Source organism: Plectropomus leopardus, chromosome 20 (assembly GCF_008729295.1).
Source record: "Plectropomus leopardus isolate mb chromosome 20, YSFRI_Pleo_2.0, whole genome shotgun sequence".
In the NCBI taxonomy this organism is placed as follows: Eukaryota; Metazoa; Chordata; class Actinopteri; order Perciformes; family Serranidae; genus Plectropomus; species Plectropomus leopardus.
Genome location: NC_056482.1, coordinates 11953828 through 11974563, shown reverse-complemented (window position 1 = coordinate 11974563; position 20736 = coordinate 11953828). Strand labels below are relative to the sequence as shown.

The 20736-nt window shown below is 37.9% G+C and overlaps 1 protein-coding gene across 1 annotated transcript in view; it reads right to left on the bottom strand.

The window, feature by feature from the left end:
* The window catches only part of LOC121959628 (astrotactin-2-like), a 353725-nt gene that overhangs the window by 253076 nt on the left and 79913 nt on the right, over nucleotides 1-20736 (bottom strand). The window contains exon 3 of the mRNA XM_042509044.1: nucleotides 11146-11575. Coding sequence (XP_042364978.1) covers nucleotides 11146-11575 — 430 coding nt within the window. The remainder of the gene's footprint in view (nucleotides 1-11145; nucleotides 11576-20736) is intronic.

The window sequence follows — 20736 nt, the reverse complement described above, 5'->3', positions numbered from 1 at the left end:
GGGCAGGATGAACTGATAAGATACTGGTGAAGATAAAAATGCAATATCTCAAAAGGGATGCTCTGAAAGCAAGGACACACAGATTAAAAAGTTGCAAACTTATTAAAATCTATTAAAATCCATAAAATAAGAGGTCAAGAGAGGTAAAATTTAGATATCATCACGTAAGGGCCTGGAGATCTAGGTTAGAGCAGTCGGATTCTGTTGCAAAGGGAATTCAAATTTGAAAAATGATGAAAAAAATTATTTCTATTGTTTCAAAAGTTAGAAATAAATAAATACTGGGTTCACATGTCCTTACTCTTTACGTTTGGGTAAGGCGTGGCAGAATTCAACTGTTAAATAGTGGTTAATTTAAAGTGTAAAAATAAATATTAATAAATATAAGATAAAACATCCAATTAAAATTATGATTCTAAAATAAGAATTTAAAAATGAAATCCAGAGCGCAGCCCACCAGAACCCCATATTAAAAAAAATGATATTGGTGGTCAAGGTCACTGTGACCTCATCCATTTCATTCTAATGAATGTAAAATGAAAAACACCTTCAAGGAATTCCCTCAAATTTGGCACAAACATCCACTTGGACTCCATGATAAAGTCATAATAATTTGGTGACGCGTGGTTAAATGTAAGGTCACTGTGACCTCACACGACTTGTGCAACTTGATAGGTCTGCCGAGGCATAAGACTGCAATGCAGTAATTCTAGTAATTTCAATGCAATGGTGCCAGATCAGTACTTGGTATTGGCTGATAAGTTAACAAGTTTGGTATTGGATTTGGTATCAGTAAAAATGATATCAAAACATTCCTATTACTTGTATACAGCCAGTATCTAATCTACAGTCATAGGACATGGGGTTTCCCTGTGACACCTATGATATAATCACCTTTAAAACTCAACATGGATCTTCATCATCGTTGTGCAGTGTCTTATTATAGTGCTCAATGTGATTCCCAACACCCCCATTTTCTTCCGCATTTAATATGCAATTCTTTGGATATGTTTGATTCCTGTTTGATTGTGACTTTTTTTAACGTGATTATTCATCATACTTTGACACATCAAAGTGTTCCAGCAATTGCACAGTGAGATGCTGACAATGGCCTTCATGGTAAAACTATTTCAAACTTTTGACAGATTCAAAAGACAACAATAAATATTAAGAATTATTTCCAGATCTCGCAGGGAGAATTTCCGGCACATGTAGGAGCGGAAATGAAGCAGAAAAGACATTATGCAAATATAATTACGATAGGGTGCCAATTTATCACACACCGAGATAATTCATCACACCCAGAAACAATTCAGTTAATTTAATACGCTGCAAGCAACAGTATTTTTCCTACAATTGCATATTGACCAAAGGGAGGCTGAGGGGAACAGCTGCAGTTGTGGATCCTCTGCTTAACAACCCCGGCAAAATGGAACGGGTAGTTTAAACAGAAACCCACATATAATTTAAGGCAATCAAGACAGGCATACAGTATATTCAAACCTGTAACATTGCAATTTACTTTTTTTGTGATGGCTGAACTAAATTATGAATAGAAAGCTCGTTGTTAACCTTTTTTGTCTTTTTTTTTTGTTATAACCACAAAAAATTATTAGTCATTTAGGGGTCCAAGCATGAAGTGTTGTGCCTATTAATCTATTTTTATTTGCTGTTTTTCTGCTTCTTCTCCTTTAGATATTTCTTTACTTCACTAAACTAACTGCATTTATAGCTTAAAAGATGCTGTCTATGTGATCAGTTTGAATAAGTAGCATAATAACTTTGGTGAACAAAGGGTCTTTGAAATACTGGAAGCATAAAACACTGACAGGAGTATTGACCAATACATGTGCATGAGCAGCCCAAACCACATTTCAAAAACAGCCTCATAAAGATGGCTCATGAGTTGGCATGCAATCGACCCACAAATATTGATCTGGCGTGGCCTTGGTGCTTACAAACCCATTTCTACTGGCATGTCTTGTTTTTCTCCGTCTCTGACAAAAGCTTCACGTTGGATCGGATTACTAAAGCTTCATTTCTCAATGGGTCACGTTACCTGGGCTCGTTATTTTCCCCCTCCTTATTCTATTCTCATCTTTTCTGCTCTAAATCATCTCATCAGCTGTTTTGCTGTGCATAGAGAGGGGTTTGCTCATTCTGTGCTCCTTTGAAACTTCCTGACAAACACAATTCACTAGAGATTGCCAAAGCTATGACTGATGAATCTGACACTGGCTGTTTTCATGCTGCAGTGAGCACGGACTAGAATTGTATGATAAACTGCTTAAAAAATGCCACATTTATTGGATTTATTGCCTTAGTTTATCTCAGAAAACCATTCAAACATACAGCCTGCATGCTCAATCTCGATCGCAAGATAGTGTTTGTGTGCACTCGTACATATGCCGCACATGTGTATCTTTGAATCAGCTTATTTATCTCACTAAATTGCCCTCATTGACAACACACAACTTAAATGCTTCCCGCAGATAGTGTAAGAGGAAGAATGGGAAGTCTTTGTAATTAACTCCCATCTATTTATCATGGGGAAGGATGACAAGCCTGATTCAGTATTAATCAAAACATTACCCTGAGCTAGCTTGAGTGTGCCAAGCTGGCAGCCATTTCTCATCAATGATGTCACATTAGCGATCTGAAGCTTGACACTGGATTATTACTCTCCAGTCTTGAGTTCAATTAGAGCTCTGTAAACACTCGATAAGCTCGGTAATGACAGTGGTCTTGTGGATGATGAAACAATCCTTTTTTTTCCACTTAAAAAAAAAAAACAATTTTCAAAATGTCTAAAATTGGTAGCTGGGTCATCTCTATAATTATGGCTGCAACACCATATAGAGCAAGGTAACTGGATGATTCATCCCTGCCATTGCCTTGTTCTCCCGGGCGCACTAAGGAAGCATCAGATACCACTGAGAGGTTAACTCATTGCTGTGGGTTTGTTGCTTTATATACAGAATTTAGGCAAAGTTGTTGTTTACCAGATTGTTCCATCCACACTGCTTTAGATGTAGAAAAACTTGGGGAATAAAAACAAAAAACAAGCAGATTCACTGTAGTTCTTGGAGTCAGGAGGGAAATGTGTGCTTTTGTTGCACTTATGTGGAGTGGCTTCATGGAGGGGGATGGGGGAGTGGGGAAGTTTAAAAATCCCCCTGTACCAGCTAGGGATCTTTGTCAAACTGCATGTCTCTTTTGTCTATTTTTAAGCCATATTAAGTTATACTGCCTCAAAGTTGTATCTTTCAGCAGATTCTCAGTGGGTTACATGTGGTGCCCAAGGCTTTATCTGTGTTTACAATATAAAATAAATACCCAGTAATTGCATTCAGCAGTCTTTACAAACAACATCATTTCACTGAAAGAAATAAGAGGCACATGAGGAAAGCCTTTTGGGATGTTGAAATGCTTAACTATAGCAGAAATTTTAATTTACTGGCAAAGCTTTTTTCATTAGATACAGTCGCATGCTCCTAGATATGAAACTTTTTTTTAAATAGCAACCCTGGTGCTTTAAAAAGAACAATCACAAGGTTGTTATGATGTTTTTGGCCATTTGTTGGATCACTTGATCCAACTCATCAGTGAGGGTTTTTAGGGAATAAAAACAGACATCACCTGAAGCTCTGGCCAAATAACTTTTACATAGTAAAATTAATTGACTCCTGGAGAATGCAACGTTAAAGCTTAGCTGAGGACTTTTCAGAAAATGTTATTCTGCGCACCCAACCTAAGGGTTCAGTTATACTTATACAGTTATTAGTATGGAAATATACAGATTTTTACACACATTAATTTTTTTGTGGCTGCCTACCACAAATTAAACATCTGCTGCCACAAATGAATGATATATTTTTTTAGGCTGGACCATCAATAGAAGGGCTATACCATTTGATTATTTATTTTACTACACTCTGACCACAGAGCGTACTCTGGGCACAGATGGAGCAGCTCAACATCAGGCGCATTGAAAGTGTAACTTTATTGTTTATTCTTCTGGGTCCAAAAGTGTGAATTCACTCACAGGAGCTGCTCCATTCAACCATCAATCTGATCTGATCAGCTCTTTATCCACCCTGAGTTATCCACCCTGAGTCATAAATTGCTGCTAAGGGACACAGAATGATACAAAAGAACACACATGCATTTAAAAGCAAAAACAAAGTTTCCTTTTATCATGAACGCAGAAGGCTCCATCTGTGTCTGCATACACATCAAACACATCAAACCTTGAGCATAAATGAGCGCTAACAATATGTGTTGAGACTGGCACACACTAGAAGGTTTTACAAATTTGATCAGATGTGGAAAATGTAAAAACCCCACACATAGCAACATGCGATGGTAAATTCAATAGTTTGCTGGAAAAAACAATTTGGCCAAAACAGCACAAAAGACACACACATCACGAACGACTCTTAAAATATCCTGCAAATCTCTTGCAATCAAATATGATCATAGAGTAAACAAACATGGTGGAAAACAGGTAAGAAAAAATAGTTATGTGTTTGCACTAAAGAGAAAAAGGAAAAACATAGCTGCAGTTAAGGACATATATTTGCAGTTCAGGAGATAGCATCAAAACCTGAATTCCAGTTCATATTGCATTAAAACCTGCTGAGGCCCATGAGACCACCGGCTATCCTCAGGGTTCCCCCCTCACCGCAGGATATTGGATCATAAAGACTGAACATGTTGAATGTTTGCACTTTGAACTTAGTGCAGCCAGGATGGACTCCCTAGCATATCGGGGGTGTTAAAAATAGTCTCAACATACGTCACACCGAAAAATCTGACAAAATTATCCTTGGAAATATCAGATGATCAGGACTTTGCTGATTATTGTAAGGAAGGGGAGAATCATTCCCAAAACCGGCTTGATTCGTCAGTAGCATGTACCCAACATTAGACTGGGCCGATGAGATTCATTCTAAATTGGAATTGGATGGAATCCTTGTTATTATTGTGAGGACTAGTTTGATGGCATCAGCCAAGACACCCTCAGCACTGTGCTGGCAGAACAGTGGAGTGAAGTGCTGGCCCAATCACATCTGAAGTAGTTGTTCAACTGTTTGCATTATTGTGTTTGGTTGCAGAGTGAGAAAATAATATTTTCTGGATCAAGCTATTGAAATTTTCAGCTTAGTTTCTCATATTTGTAATCATTTAATACACATATTCTACATAAATCCACAGTCTTGTTTGTAAAGGGGAAAAAAACAAGGTCTTGAATCAAATAATAAAATAAAACTATCCTTTGATACCTACCCTATAAACTAGTCACATGGTGCAGCCAGCACCCAATAAACAAATGGCAGCCAAGAAGAATCCATGTTTGCTTTTACAGCTGACACTAATGAACCACATACTCTCTGCCTTTTGTGCTCCAGACAGCCCGAGGCCTGGGGCCATTTCATCCCACAGGGAGGATGTTGTTGACCATCCAGAACAATGCAATTGCAGCATTAACTGTACATCACCTTCTGCCATTAGCTATGGTTCCTGCTGCTGTGATTTGCTCCGTGGTTTCTGGGACAAGGGACGTTGTTACATTTCTCACATTTTTTGGCAGATGTAAAAAAAAAAAAAAAAAAAAAAAAAGTGGAGTGTACATTTTATGTAGTTATCAACTACCAGTACATCCAATTTTATCCATCCAATTTGTACAGCTCAACTAGGATATTCCAGAGCATAAAAAACAAACTTTATACAAATCTGCATGTTCAGTCTCAGCATTATGAATTTTCAGTGCCTCCGTAGGGACAACCAGAATTTGGAGACTTAAGATGTGAGATTTGCCTTGTGCAAATGTCTTAAATTTGGTTGATTTAATTTCAATTAACAAAACCGCCAACAATAAATGAGATAGTTAAGTAGTAAGACGGCCAATGTGATGAAATGCTATGATTATTGCTCACGATTGAGAATATTGTTGTTTGCTTTGTAGTTGTAGCCTAAAAGACATGAAAGCACAAAAACAAATAACTGTAGTCCATGGTATTTATCTGCTCCAGCCATGATTGGCTGTGATCTGCAGTGATGGATGTAAGTCACCTGAGTGCTAATTTTCGACCCTTTCCAGCACCATGCAATAACACACTATCACAAAATACCATTTGTCTTTGTCTAAAAAGTGCTTTGAAATCAAATTCTAATCTGTCTAATCTTAGTCCAGGTAGATGTTTGTGCCAGATTTGAAGAAATTCCCTTAAGGTGATCTTGAGATACAGCATTCACAAGAATGTGATGGATAAAGTAACAGTGGCCTTGACCTTTGACCCGTCACTGCCAAATTCGAATGAATTTATCCATGACTCAAAGTGGATGTTTTCAAACTTCATTCAATTTCCTCAAAGTATTATTGAGATATCACATGCATCAGAATGAGACAGGAGCAAGGTCATGGTGACCTCCACCTTCGACCACCAAAATCTAATTCAAGCTCAACCTTAAGTCTAAGTGGATGTTTGTGCCAATTTGAAAAAAACACCTCAAGGTATTCTTAAGAATGAAACAAACAAGGTCACGGTGACTTTATCTTTGACCGATGACCACCAAAATCTAATAATTTCATCAAAATGCCCAAAATGACATTCCAAGTATGAAGATACTCCTCAAAGGCATTATTGAGATATCGTGTTAACAAGAACTGGACCTACTTGCATAACCCCAAAACATTATGCCCATGGCCGCGCCTGTGGTGAAGAGGCATTAGAATCAGTAACCCCTGTAACATTTTCACTGGCCTCCATGCAACTTTATATTGTTTACTAACCCCATTTTCTGGCACATTCGTGACACCAAACATGACAAACCAGTCAACAGAACTAACAGGGCATCCTGTACTGGAAATAGGGTAGGAGTCCATTATCTATTTTAAGTGTTTTTTTCCTGTGTTTAAAAATACCTGCATATATGCGCTAATTTTGTTGGAAAAGGGTATAAAATAGCAATATGGTCCCATTATTTGTGAGGGCATAAAAAAGAACTCCGCATTTACTATCTGAAAACCAGAACATGCATTCTGGTAATTGTTACAGTAATCTCAGTTCAATAAGATAAAAGCAAGGGTACACTTCTAAAGGCCTGCAAGGATAGATAGATTTATAGCTTCAGGACAAAAGGAAAATGTCCCCGTGACTCCAACCAGAACTCTGCATATTCAATGTCCACTCTTTTTCTTCCCTAAAATGACTGATGTCCCTCTTTTTCATTTTCTTTATATGGACATAATTCATTTTTGTGTGTTAAATTGTACCGATACTGGCAGAAAGGTGGCTTGACATCAGCTCTATGTCTGTTTAACTCAAACTGGACCCTCAAAGCAAAAACCACTACTTCTAAAAAGCTTGAGCAATAAAGTAGATGTAAAAAAAATGATTATTACGCATAATGATGAAGCATGTTGTTGCAAGTAGTTACTATAAATAGTGACCATGTAAAACTGCTTTAGACCAATGGGAATGAGGATTAGGCAGCAAGAGCATCTGCTACCAGGAAATGTTTGCTCACAACACTTATTTCCTATACAATATAAACTGTTAAGAAATGTATTTCTTTAAACTTCTAGATGCAATAAGATTGTTTTTCATGATCTAAGGCAAGGTTTTTGTTGTCTAATATTTAAACAAGTGCTTATTTGAAGAAGCAGGACACAGCATGAGATGCACAAGCCTGAAAATCACCTCTACAAATAGCTCTAGAGACTACATATTTACAGTACGTGTGATGATGGCGGCGTGATGCTGATAACTGGTCCCTGAATGCTCGTCACAGAGTAACATTTTTAGCAGTTTTTTTCTGCACCTGATTCACTCTGTTCACGCTGCCCAAATGCATTCCCAAAGCCGTGGGAATCATAGTGAATAATGAAATTGACAGGCCTCATTTGTTTGGTTGTCTGTGTAACAAAAGCCAATGCCATGCACAACCCTGTGAGGCATAGCCATAATCCCTGGGGATAATACTATTGAGTTCAGTTGAATGAGGTTATCTGTCAGCAAGGACGGACAGATAAAGGATGACTGGTATTTGGAGACTTTTCGGATGCCGAGCAGCACGGAACAGGTGCTACAGGAGTTAATCGTCCCTGTATTCAAATGTCGCTGCTTTATGTAGAGTGTACAGATGGGGAGGCAGAAGCATCAAATTAAACTGTTTTTGAGCTTTCTTTTGGAAAATAGCAGATTGCTTATGAGATTATAGAAGGATGTGTCAAAAAGTGTATTTGGATTTTTTAATACAAAGTAAGAGTTCTGGTGTAATGATCTGTATTAGAATTTATGTTGCCCACATCACTAGGGCTGCCTCTTGAAAGTCGGAAATTCGAATCATCAGTCGGAGACCCTAAATTGATGGAGATTGCTTCTAGTTGAGCAGTGTTTTTTTTTTCTCTTCTGTGCAGTGTACTTTTGGGGATGTTTCAGTCTCCAGATTTTACTGAGGAGCGAGTGCTCTTAACTATAACGCTACTCTTTGCAGCTGCGAACATGCATGCGGTGACACAGAGGAAGAGAGAAACCACACCGTGAAGTGAAGAAGTGGTGAATTTCCAGCTCACAGCAAGTTGATATGATACATTCTCTGGCTTTTGCTGTTGCACATTTGTGATCTATAGTTGGTGCTGTAAGCTTGTTTTCTGTCTGATGTGGGTGCTGCTGCCTCACTGAACCTCCCGCAGAGCCCATTCAGACTTTAAAAATTTGTATGGAAAACAAAACAAATCTTCAAATATACGTATCTAACTGCCAAATCGTATTCCAGTGGCATAAGTCTGAATCGGGTACAGCCCTACACATCACACATCAAGTGTAATTTAACCTCAAATGTTTGTTACTCCTGGTGTCACTCTGAATTAATGTTTATATTTTTCTAAACATTAGTAAAACTGCATTTAAATGATCCATTCATTGCTGGTTATTATACACGTGTATCTTTCTGCTAACAACCCACTTGCTTGTCTCTTTTTAGAGCCATTTGGGAACAGTTGTCACATTTTTGCTCTCATGTAATAATGGCATCATTCGGCAATTGGCCCTGGAGACAGGATTGTACAGTGAGAGCCTTGACCTCTTTGTCCTCCGCATCACTTTTTTCCAGCGGCTAATCCCAACATTTTGCCTTTTCACTTGGGAATAGAGCAGAAATTAACCTCCATCCCTTCACCTTGTTGCATAATTTTCTGTTTCAATTTTAAATGAGGGCTGAACATTAAAATACTCAAGCCTTAAGTTTTTATCATGGCTGAAATGCAAGTTGGATTTTCAGAATCATTATCAGCTGTTGTTAGATTCTGGGACTGTGATGCTAAAATATGGAGAAAAAAAAAATAATATTTGCATATTTGAATAATTCTAACTTTTTTCCAATTTATAAAATGGCCAATTTCAATTAAATTGAACATGGAACATAATCTACTTTATCTGTTGTTGAGCTTTTGGTAAATAGTTTACTTCACAATGTCAAACACATATCAGCAATGTACCAAACTGAAATAACGCTAAATTTCCAACAAAATACTACAAGTAGTTTATCGTTTTTCATCCCATTTTAAGTGAGTAAGTACATAGTCAGGAGCAAAAAAAAGCCTGTGCAAATCCAGTTATGCAGAGTGATAAATACTTTGGGAACAAGAGGGCAATTCCACAAACTTCACATATGCATTATTCAGTATGACACGAATAACCAGGGCACCCTCCAAGTCAGTCAGCACCCTTCAATTATTAAAGTTGTGTCTTGCAGAGGAGCACCCTGAGTTCAACAGGATATGATATCAACAAATGCTCAAGAGCCTGAGATTAAAATGTGTGGATAATTTGTGTGAAAATCTCTACACTTGAATATTTGAAGCATCGTGTCTAGTTTTGTCACTAATTGCAGGATAGTATTTTTGCCCTTCCTTGTGTAAGTGCAGACCCCTGAGTATGTTAAGGTCAGTGGTCCACCCACCGACATACTTCAGCGTCTTATCAACCAAACCGATAGACCCTGTCACTTGACCTATAGACATGACATTAAAATACATGGCACTGCATTGCATTACTGCCTGAGAGACAGAGCCGATGGCTATGTTAAAAGAAATGCTTCACTCTGGAGTGACTATTTTGTATATTAATTACTCACTCTGTGTTACATTGAATTTGTGAAGAAAAAATGTTTTTTGTTGTTTTTTTTCTGGCATGCCCCCACGGTGAACGACGAATGCAAAAAGTATTGACTATTGATGCAAATGCGGTGTGCGTTTAACAAGAGCAAAACTTTATCAAAACTTCCATTTACCAACTCTCACACAACTTTTGCACTATGTTACAAGTCTAATTTATCCAGACATATGCTCAGTACTTCCTAAACATAGGCATGTTCACTAAAACCTTACTCTTTAAATCACTTTTGCATATATGAAACTACACACGGATTGGTGCTGCGCCCATACTTGCCAACCTTGAGACCTCAAAGTAAGGGAGGATTCTCGACAACATGCAGAATAAGTATAACAAGATATGTGTAAATATAGTATATATATATTTGATACAATTCTGCATCACCTGCACTAGTCTATATAAGTTTAGTGAGATGCGCAATTTGTGTGAGATTTTGTTTATTAATGTTTTCATATTTTTTTTTGTTTTTAAACATGGCCTCCCATTTACGTTTTGGATTCTATGTTAACCAACGAGGTATGCAAGAAAAACACAGTTTTCCTCACAAATTGGGGTATGTAACTTATAAACAAATGAACATTTTAGGAATGTATTATTCTTTGAATCCAGATGAAGTTTTACTGTTTTTGTGGTTTCAGAAGGAAGTACTTCACGCCTAAGTATGTGACTCATGGAATGCAGGATTCTTGTGATTACCGGTGTGATGTAATGCCGTGAGTCATACAAAACTGCTTATTTTTGACAAAATGTAAGCAGTACACGCTGTGCTATCAAGAACATGGCTGGGCTGGCCGGAGCCAAAGTGAACTGTCCAGGCTGGGCCATCTGGGGAGCTGGCACTGAGAGCCTCCACGGATGTACAAATCATGCCTTCAAAATGCCACTGAGCACAACAGATTTTCTGTCACAGCTCCCATATGGTGATTAGATTACCATCAAACAAAGGAAAACGTTTTGAACTTACCTTGTTTTTCAAAATTATGCTTAATCTCGTTGTCCTTGCACATCATGTCTGTGTGTCCTCGGATGCCAATGTTAACTCCATAGTCCTCCTGGACCTTCCCATCATTCAGCTTGTTGTGGAGCTGGTTGGGTGTGGAGTTCACTGAATGTCCACCTGGGTCCTCCTCATCACAGTCATAATCATCAAGAATGGGAGTCTCTCGGATGGGCATACCAATGACGGAGCTTCCATGCTGGTGTGTGCTTCGAGAGCCCCGGTAGCTGTCACGGCCCTGCGGACCGAGCAGAACAGAGGGAATGTAGTGGATCTCATGGGTGGCCTCAGTGCTGGCGCTCTTTTGGGGGATGCGTCGGCGCTTGCACCATCGATGGCGGGTATACAGGACAAGGGTAAAGAGGAGAATTAGGAGGAGCAGGGCGATGAGGCCTCCCTATAAAAGCAAAAGAAAGAGAATGTGAGGAAAGCACACAAGGACGACGACACTGATGTTCACACTTAATTGGTAATGTCGATATTTTATGTGGTACACGACTATACAAACATAATACACCTCTAACAATAACTATCCCTGCTGCGGTGTCAATTACATTACGTTGAATGGCATTTAGCACCATTTGCCAGCTATTAAAGTGAGATAAGCGAGTTCTCAAAGCAACATAAGGCAGTTAACAAGGTCCCAAAGAGACTAGATAATTTGCTCCAGACAAGTGCACTGGTCAAATACACAGCACATTATTTAATATGCACAAAGGAAAGAGTCTCAGAAATCTTCATAGAGCAGGGGTTTTCAAAGTCTGACAAACTTTTAACAACTGTGCAGCCTCAACACTTCCAACTCTTAATTATTATTCTTAGTTCTAGGGGTGTTTTTTAATGGCAGAAATATGGGAACTACAGTACAGTTCCTAAATTTGGGGGTCTATGTTTCGATACGATCTGATACCATACAATGCGATGTGATGCAATACGATACAATACTATACGATACAGAATGGTACGTACGGTGCAGTATGGTGCAGTGGAGTACAGTACGATGTTGTGCGATGCAGTGTAACGCGGTGCGGTCCAGTGCGGTGCAGTACGATACGATATGATACGATACAATATGACACGACACGACACGAGATGTAAGCAGGACACATAATATTGCCATTTCTTTTTCTATTTTTTGCCTAAATTTGCACAATCAAAAGCATGACAGACACTGTAATACCACTGTATTGCTCTGATTCAAAGAAAGAAAGAAAATACATGTTTTAAGAAAAACAAAGGTGGCAAAAAAAAAAAGTGTCATAGAGAGCGTTTTCCCTATGATTTCATTATGATTTATGGGTGTTTATTCACAATGGACACTGAAGATTAGGATGTGTTCAGAAAATGTCACACTGAACAGAAAAACATGTTCACACGTCTGTGTGTTCAGATATGAGTGAGAAACAGCTCACAGAAAGAGTATGGATTTTGACATGTTGACCGTGTTGGTAATAATTTACAGTTGTTTTCAGCTCCAGGGCGCACCTGTCTCTTTCACCTCACACAGTATTTATGCTTTGAATCTCACCCTCCACACCCACCAACATCAACTATCTCTACATACTAACTGGTCTACTGTCTTATATAATCCATTTTCAGCATTGTTTTGAAAACTGATTTATTTGCTTCAGAGTTAGTCATTGTTTGGAATAGGTTTTTGTTGTTTTGTCTAGCACATCATAAGACAAAGGACGCTGTTGAGGATCATAAGTATCTCTGTACTTATTTTGGAAAAGAGAGAGGAAAATGAATCACAGGGCACCCCCCTGTAGCAATGATGACAGTAGCAAGTAATTAGAAGGTAGGAAGGATACAGACACACTAATTCACATACACACGCATATAAAAGCACACTTGCACACAATAAAATTGCTGCACAGCACATAAAAGATTGTTAGTTCTAAAATCAGCACTTTGTTAGCACATCGTGCACTTTTTGTGGTCAGACATCAAGTCGGCACCTGCATACATTCACGCACACAATGGACATATACAGAAGATAATATATCAGCATTACCTCATAACATAATGCAGCAACAACAGAATCATAAACTACTGCTTAACTTGTAGCTTCAGTACAATGCAAACCAATGGGTGTCACGGAAGCTACGTCCATTATTTTTCACAGTCCATGATATCATCCCATCCCTTGAAGAGATTGCATTTTACTGTGCATGTGTTTCTGTTATTGTATCCATTCTCCATCTATAGTTTCTCCAGCACATAGACAGAGAAGTCAGGCAGAAATTATTTTCTTTGTAGCAGCGCTGCATCTGAACTCATATCTCTAGAGTGTCACACACACCAGTGCACCAGGGGTTTTAGCCTGTTCTGCCCTCTCTTTCTTCCTACGGCCCTTTCTCCTTCTTTCTGTGGACCTGTAATTTCACCAAGAAGCGTTGCATTTCTCCACAGTCCATTCAATATCTCACCATCACGGCAACATCAAACACCCTGCCATACATGCTGCGGCTTGGTGATAAAGTAAATCCATATGCACGGACAGAATGAGGGAAAGAAAGGGAGGGCGTGACTTATCCGTTGATTTTTTTTTCCCACCATGACAGACATCCAATAGGTGAGATGTAGTGTTTGATTCGGCAAGACATGGCAACCTAAGGGCGATACATTCCCGCGATGTCAGACAGAAAATGCAGGGTCAGCATGTTTGCAAGAGCATGTTTAAAGATTCATAAAATGACACACATGCAACACATGGAGGCCCATAAAATCCAGATACGCACACACAAAATCACGACAGAATAATAAATAAAATCCACAAGGGGTCATTCATCACAACATTTAAAATTCCATCTTCATGAGGAAAAACAAACCCCTTTGAAATTATAACTCATGCACTGCTGGGTGTCCATAAATCACGCTATGCTGAGAGGGGAGGCGGCCCAGAGAGGACTAGTACCACGGACAAACTTGTTCATTAATCTCCAATAGGATGGCAGCTTTGCAGGAATGCAGTCCCGCAAACTCCTCTTTGCCTGCACTTCTACATTAATTCTCCCTGAAGAATGGCAGAAACATATGAAGGCTTATGTTTCAGTTCAGCAGTGGAGTGATAATGGAGTGACATTGTATGGCTGTGTAGCACCTCTGAAAGAAATTGCCATGAAACAGGACAAACTGTTAAAACTGCAGTTTCAAAGAGTCCTTTTAGCCACTTAAAAAATAAGACTGAAATATCTTCTGCAGCTCGGTGATGTTTTTCTTCACAACACTGATGTAACATGTCAGCTGACTGTCACTGCACTGTAAAATCTGACAAGTTGATCTAACTTACAAAAATCTTGGAGATTCCCTTGAGATTGCCTTGAAAAAACAAAGTAACTATGACTATTGATCTTAATCTGTTTATATATAACTGTCAAGTTTACTTAAAATGGAACTGTATTTGCTTAATTTTGTGAGGTTGTTGCTACTTAAACATGGGATGCAGGAAATCAGTTTAGTCTGACTTAACTTGATAACGAAGATTTTGTCAATGATGAAGTTAGGAGATCTGCAAGTTCTGTTTTGTTAACATGTTTAAGAATATTAACATACGATTTACACTGTACAATCTGACAAATTGGTTTTACCTTAAAAAAAATCCAGGGAAGCAACTGTTTAATATTTAAGTAAATATAGCTATTAATTTTAATTCATGTTTATTTTATATCTAATAATTAAGTTTATTTGAAATTTATCTACATTTACTTGATTTTGTGAAGTTGTTGCAACTTAAAAATGACATAAGTTTAATCAATCCAAGTTTTAGCAACTTTAGTAAACTTTAGTTAAACAATTTTACTGTGCTATATATCTGTATTCTGTTGGTTGCAAAAAAATAGTTAAGTTTAAAAGTTAAGTTAAGTCAGACTAACTTGGTTTTAATGAAGTTGCTTACACAAAAGAACAAGGGAAATCCACTTGTCATTTTTAAAGTGCAACATCTTCACAAAATTAAGTAGATGTAGCCAAATTTTGAGTTAACCTAATTTGTTATAAAGTAAACATAAATTGAGATGAATAGTCACATTTACTTTCCTTTTTCAAGGCAATCACTTTCCAAGATTATTTAAAGTAAGATCAACTTTCAAGTTCTGCTAGTTACAAAACTATAGTTTTCACCTATCAGAAAAGAGATCTGTATAAAAATAAACCTGGTTTACTTAAGTTGCTAAAACTTAGAATGATTGATTTAATTAAACTAATTTTTAAGTGGCAACAACTTCAGAAAAATCAAGTAAATATAACTACATTTTCAGTACAATTAACAATTAGATATAATGTAAACTTAAATAATGACTAATAGTTGTTTATAATTTCATTTTTTGAGACAAACAGTTTCCTAGTACAATAAACTTGTCAGATTTCACAGTGTGGACTGTAAAAAATGAATTGCCTGTTTGTCATGGAAATTTTCAGCAATTACACATTTTACAGTTACACCAAGCTCTGGTAGGAAACGTTTGACATTTACAACCTTAATTACCCTCCTTGCATTTAAATTTGAACATTGCAGACGTGGTGCTCAAGTCGATTTACAGTTCTGACGGTCTAAAACCTTTACAGTGCAAGCCCTCTGACTAAAAAAGCTATATACACTACACATGTCAGCTTTTGTCTTCTCAAATGTCTGTTAATTTGACTCTGTCACATCAGTGCCCTTAAGATTCTCTCAAATCTCCCCTCCCGTATCATCTGATAATGTTTTCCTCCGCACTTCCCACTGTTCTCGCTTTTTGTTCTCTCCCCCTTCTCAATTACCGCTCGTCTCTCCGTCTCCATTCCCCCTTCATGTTCGATCACATCTTTCTTCCACTCTTCACTACAACAGCCATATAAATTCACAGTGGCAGATGTAGCCATGAGGGAAAATGGGTTTTCTGTTCATCTTCAGACCCTACAAATCCCTGCTGCTTCAGTCCTAAGTGACTTCACAGGGTGCAGAGTGGCTGGAAACCACATAATTCCACTCTATCCTGGTTTACTTCAGCCTGTGATGATTTTTCTTATTTTGCATTCTCTTTTTCCCCCACAATTCCCACATTTCCCATCAAAATCATTTTGCCTGTTATTCTTCCCTTTTTTGCTTTTTGTTCCTCTCCCTGCAACCCTTCTCCCATTAGCTCTCCTGTAAATTCCCTGCTGTCCCTGCTTTATACCTTTCATTTCCTTTCCTCCAATTCTCCCTTTTTTCCTCTCTACTGTGGATCAAGTTGCCTCTTTCCTTTCATCATTCCCTGTCAGGCTCGCTTGCAATGGCTTCATCCCTTCTCACTTACTTTTTATCCTCAGTCTTTTACAGATTGAATGTAGAATTTGGCGACAAACACCTGCACTGAATAATTCAACACTTCTGCTAACCTTTTTTTCAATAGACATAATACCAGCAAATTCCTCAGATTAAGCTATTACCTCAGTTTAGCCATGACAGTCATCTTAAAACTACAGAGGGAAAAGGACTGCAGCAGGTTTCTACTGTTTTTGTTAGTGTATATAATAATGAGCAGTAATGATACGGGTTGAGTGCATGACCACAAAATAAACCTGAAAGCAGTGCAAAGAGCAATGAAAGTCTTAACTATAAAGAATAATTATATACATAAGTATTAATCTTGTCACTGGGGCACATTTGATGTACTTGACATTATCCTAGTATTTCATACAATGGTGTCATACTCATTTTAGTTCATGTGCCACATATAACCCAATCTGATCTCAAGTGGTAAAACCATTGGATAAATGTAAATAGATCTGTACTTGTTAAGTTTTAGTCCTCTGACCACTCAAAGTGCTTTTACTCTACATTACAAACACTACACTACATTCATTAGCCAAGGCTACTACACAAAATGCCACCACTTATTTTGGACATATACATGCACACAAACCAATGGCACGGCCATTGGGAGCAAATTTGTGGGTTGGTATCTTGGCCAAGGATACTTCAACATGCGGACTGGAGGAGTCTGGGATTAAACCGCTGATTTCACACAATTAGTGGCTCTAACTCCTGAGCAACATCTTTCCACCAATTTTGCTTTACGATGGAAGTCTGATACAGATTATTTTGTACAGAAGCTGCTGATTGACAATAGTTTGCACAAAGTTATTGTTATTGTTTTATCAGAGACTGTATTCTAGTTTGGGTGGAAAAGCCTCTGAAGCAGCATTTTAGATAAAGTAGTCTACTCAGTGTTTAACCTGTTTCTGAAACCTGCCGCCTCTTTGCTTTCAGATGTGATCCAATAGTAGGTGTGTACAGTCATCCAGTGGGCCAGATTGGAGCCGTTCTGGCCTGCAGGCTGTATGTCTGACACCCCTAGTTTAAAATATTTCATAAAACTCTGCTTAAAAATCAAACCTGATGCTGTTTTTGGGCAAGTTATGAAAAAAAAATCAATACCATATATCAGCAAATATGAGCTCAATATGTTCTAGTAATATTGTTTTCTCCACATTCAGAACACATTAGACTAAAATCTCCACCACAAAGTGAAAACAGGAGTTGTTCAGATGGCTGGCTTAGGCAACACTGCAATGTAATTAACATGGTTTTAAGAAATTAACTTTTGTTTTTCCTGGCTGTTTTAGAAACACAGCTCATTTGTTTATATAAGGGTAAAATGAATAAATGAGATCTCAACCACAGTCCTTGGAAATGTTAAAGTTATTCTCCAAGCACATGCCTCATTAAGATATTGCCCTTTTAGCAGCTTATATTTCAGCTACTTTATTTTATACATTTGATTGAGTACATTTATGTAACTGGTTCAGAGTTCAAGATGAGTCACCAAAAATACTTTTGTAATAGTGAGTGGAGAAAACAGAGGGATTTCATCAGAACATAAAAAATAGAAAATAACAAAAGACAAACAATTAACACAAAGACAAGATCAGACAAATTGTCTTGAAAATTATGTTAGCTATGTTTTTTTTCGATGAATGTATTCCTTATTTTTAACACGTAAAATAAATATAATGATCGTTAAAGACACATTTACCCCACCTGCCACTCTCATGGTCCAACATAGTTATAGCAGTAGTCAGTCTCACTACTTTAAGGAGTCCAGGGGTTAACAAACCCACAGCAAAACCTCATTAGACTTGATCATTAAGCCTGATTGAAGTGAATTTGAATTAAAGATATTCAATCACTGATAAATTGTAGACAGCCCTTGGTGTGTGCTAATGAGAGAAGTAGCAAGGTTGGAGTTTTTTATGGCTTCAGAATGAGCCATACAATACTGGCAGAAATGAGAAAATCCCAGCTGTCGGACGTTTGTACTTACTGATCTAACTTGGGTTATGTAAGCCTATTTCAGTGCATTTTCTGTTCAGTATTTAACTTGCTTTTTCCTAAATGACGAGAACAATATGATCACTTTTCATTTTCTTCTTTTCAAGCAAAGCAGGTTGTTTTGCATAATATCTGCTCAACATTTACTTTAGCAACATCTTGCAGAGATGTGGCAACATCTTGAGCATGTTTGTGTGGTTGTTCTGCTCTGACATTTTTTCGGCATATTCTGCTGTTGTGTCTAATCTCTGCAATGTGACTCTAATTCTGACGGCATTTCTTCCGTTGAGGACAGAAATAGCACTGTCACCATGGATCTCTCAGATGTGTCACCTCTCTTTGGCCCATTCATAGAAAATAGCAGATGTCTAGGCAGATGCTTTGCTACAGTTTGCATTCAAAACAGAAGTTAGAAGTATGAAGTCAAAGGGGGCAACATTACTTGTAAATATCATCACTCTGGATTGGAAATTATGTGAGAACTGCAGTCATCTATCAGTTTAATTCACCACTAAGATGAAGTTAGTATATAACAAGTATAAAAAGATAATTTTAATGCATATTGAAAATGGATCTAATTGCAGTACATATTGTGATGAAGCATAACACACAGTGCAGATTAGCTTAAAGGGACAGTTCACCCCAAAATCGAATCGAAACATAATTTTTTTGTTTGTTTGTTTGCTTGTTTTTTTTTTCCTTCCCTGTAGTTCTATTATCAATGTAGACTGTTTAGGTGTGAGTTGCTGAGCATTGAGATTTTGGCTGTACAGATGTCTACCTCCTCTCCAATACAATAGAACTAGATTGCGCTCTCACTTGCTCAAAGCATCAAATATGCTTTGTTTTGGGGTTTTTTTTTTAAATTGTGCTTTGAGCACCACAAGCAGACCATTCATTCAAGAGAATGCAGACATTTCCACAGCCGATAGTTTAAACATTGGCAACTCACACCAAAATAATCTAGACTGATAAATAGCACTACAGGTAAGAGGAAAAATGTGTATTTTTGATTCAGGCAAGACCTGTTCCTTTAAATAAATAATATAGATATATTTTAAATTTGAACATTTAAAATTATGTGAAGCAATCAAAGATGTAGATTTTGTTTCCCTTTCTGAGGAAAATGAAGCAAAGACAGTTAGGGGTTGTCTCCCAGGAAATATTGATAGCACTAAACATTTAATTTTCTGCGTTCTAGTGAAATGTATGGAACAGTTTGGGCTTCTTTCTCCATCAATTTCAGGTGGAAATGTTTTAATTTTTTTTTCTAAGCTACTTTTATACTTTTTTTGTGGGGGACAAATGCACATGTTCTTAATATTGAGGAGGACGTGTGCCCTGCATCCTTCTTCAGAATTCTACGCCTATGGAAGAAATGTTTTTATATTGTTAACCACAGTGTTAAAAACTTGTTGTAACATGATGCCACTTTTCTATTCCTATTATTTATTGTGACATGTTTCAGTAAAAATATTAAGCCTGAGTGGAGAGTGGTTAATAGGATGCAAACACATAAACTGTATGCACGTAATTGATGAAAGCATTGCTCAATCAAACCCTCAAACCACAACAAAACTCTTCTACAGCCAGGAAGTCTGATGATCAATTACATTGATCCACTTCATTCTTGGTTCATTAGCTCCTGTGGCGCCTCGAGATGTACAGACATTGGACCTTTATATGTACTTTGGCACAACTGACTCCCCCATGGTCCTAATAAGCATCTTTATGCATCGAAACAACACGACTCAGAGCCAACACATCCAACACATGCTCTGTGGTTTAGCCACCATCTGTGCACAGTGGAGGCTGTGGCTCACTGAACCCTAGTAACCATCCACTTCTCGCTCTGAGAGAAGAATAGACTATAGTAATCTTTAGGATGTTGTTTAGAGCAAATGCTACTGTGAAACAGTCACATGCTGGATTCTGACAAGAATAGCAGATGACATGTGTGTATTATCATAAAGCCGAAATGCCTAGAAGCATTGGATACTCATGCAAGCTAGTACAGCCAAATGCACACAGGTGTACTCACAGTCGCATATATGGGCCACCCTCATATACAAACAAACACATTTTTTAATGGCTTGTTTCTGTGCTCATGCCACTGTATGTCATGCAAAAACCTTCAAGACAGAACACCATCCTTTACCTGTCGACCATCTTTTATTTGTCAGCCACCCACACTTTGTTACACTCCCCCAGCTCCCAGTGTTGTATCTGTTTCTCCCATCCCTCTCTCCCAGCAGGAA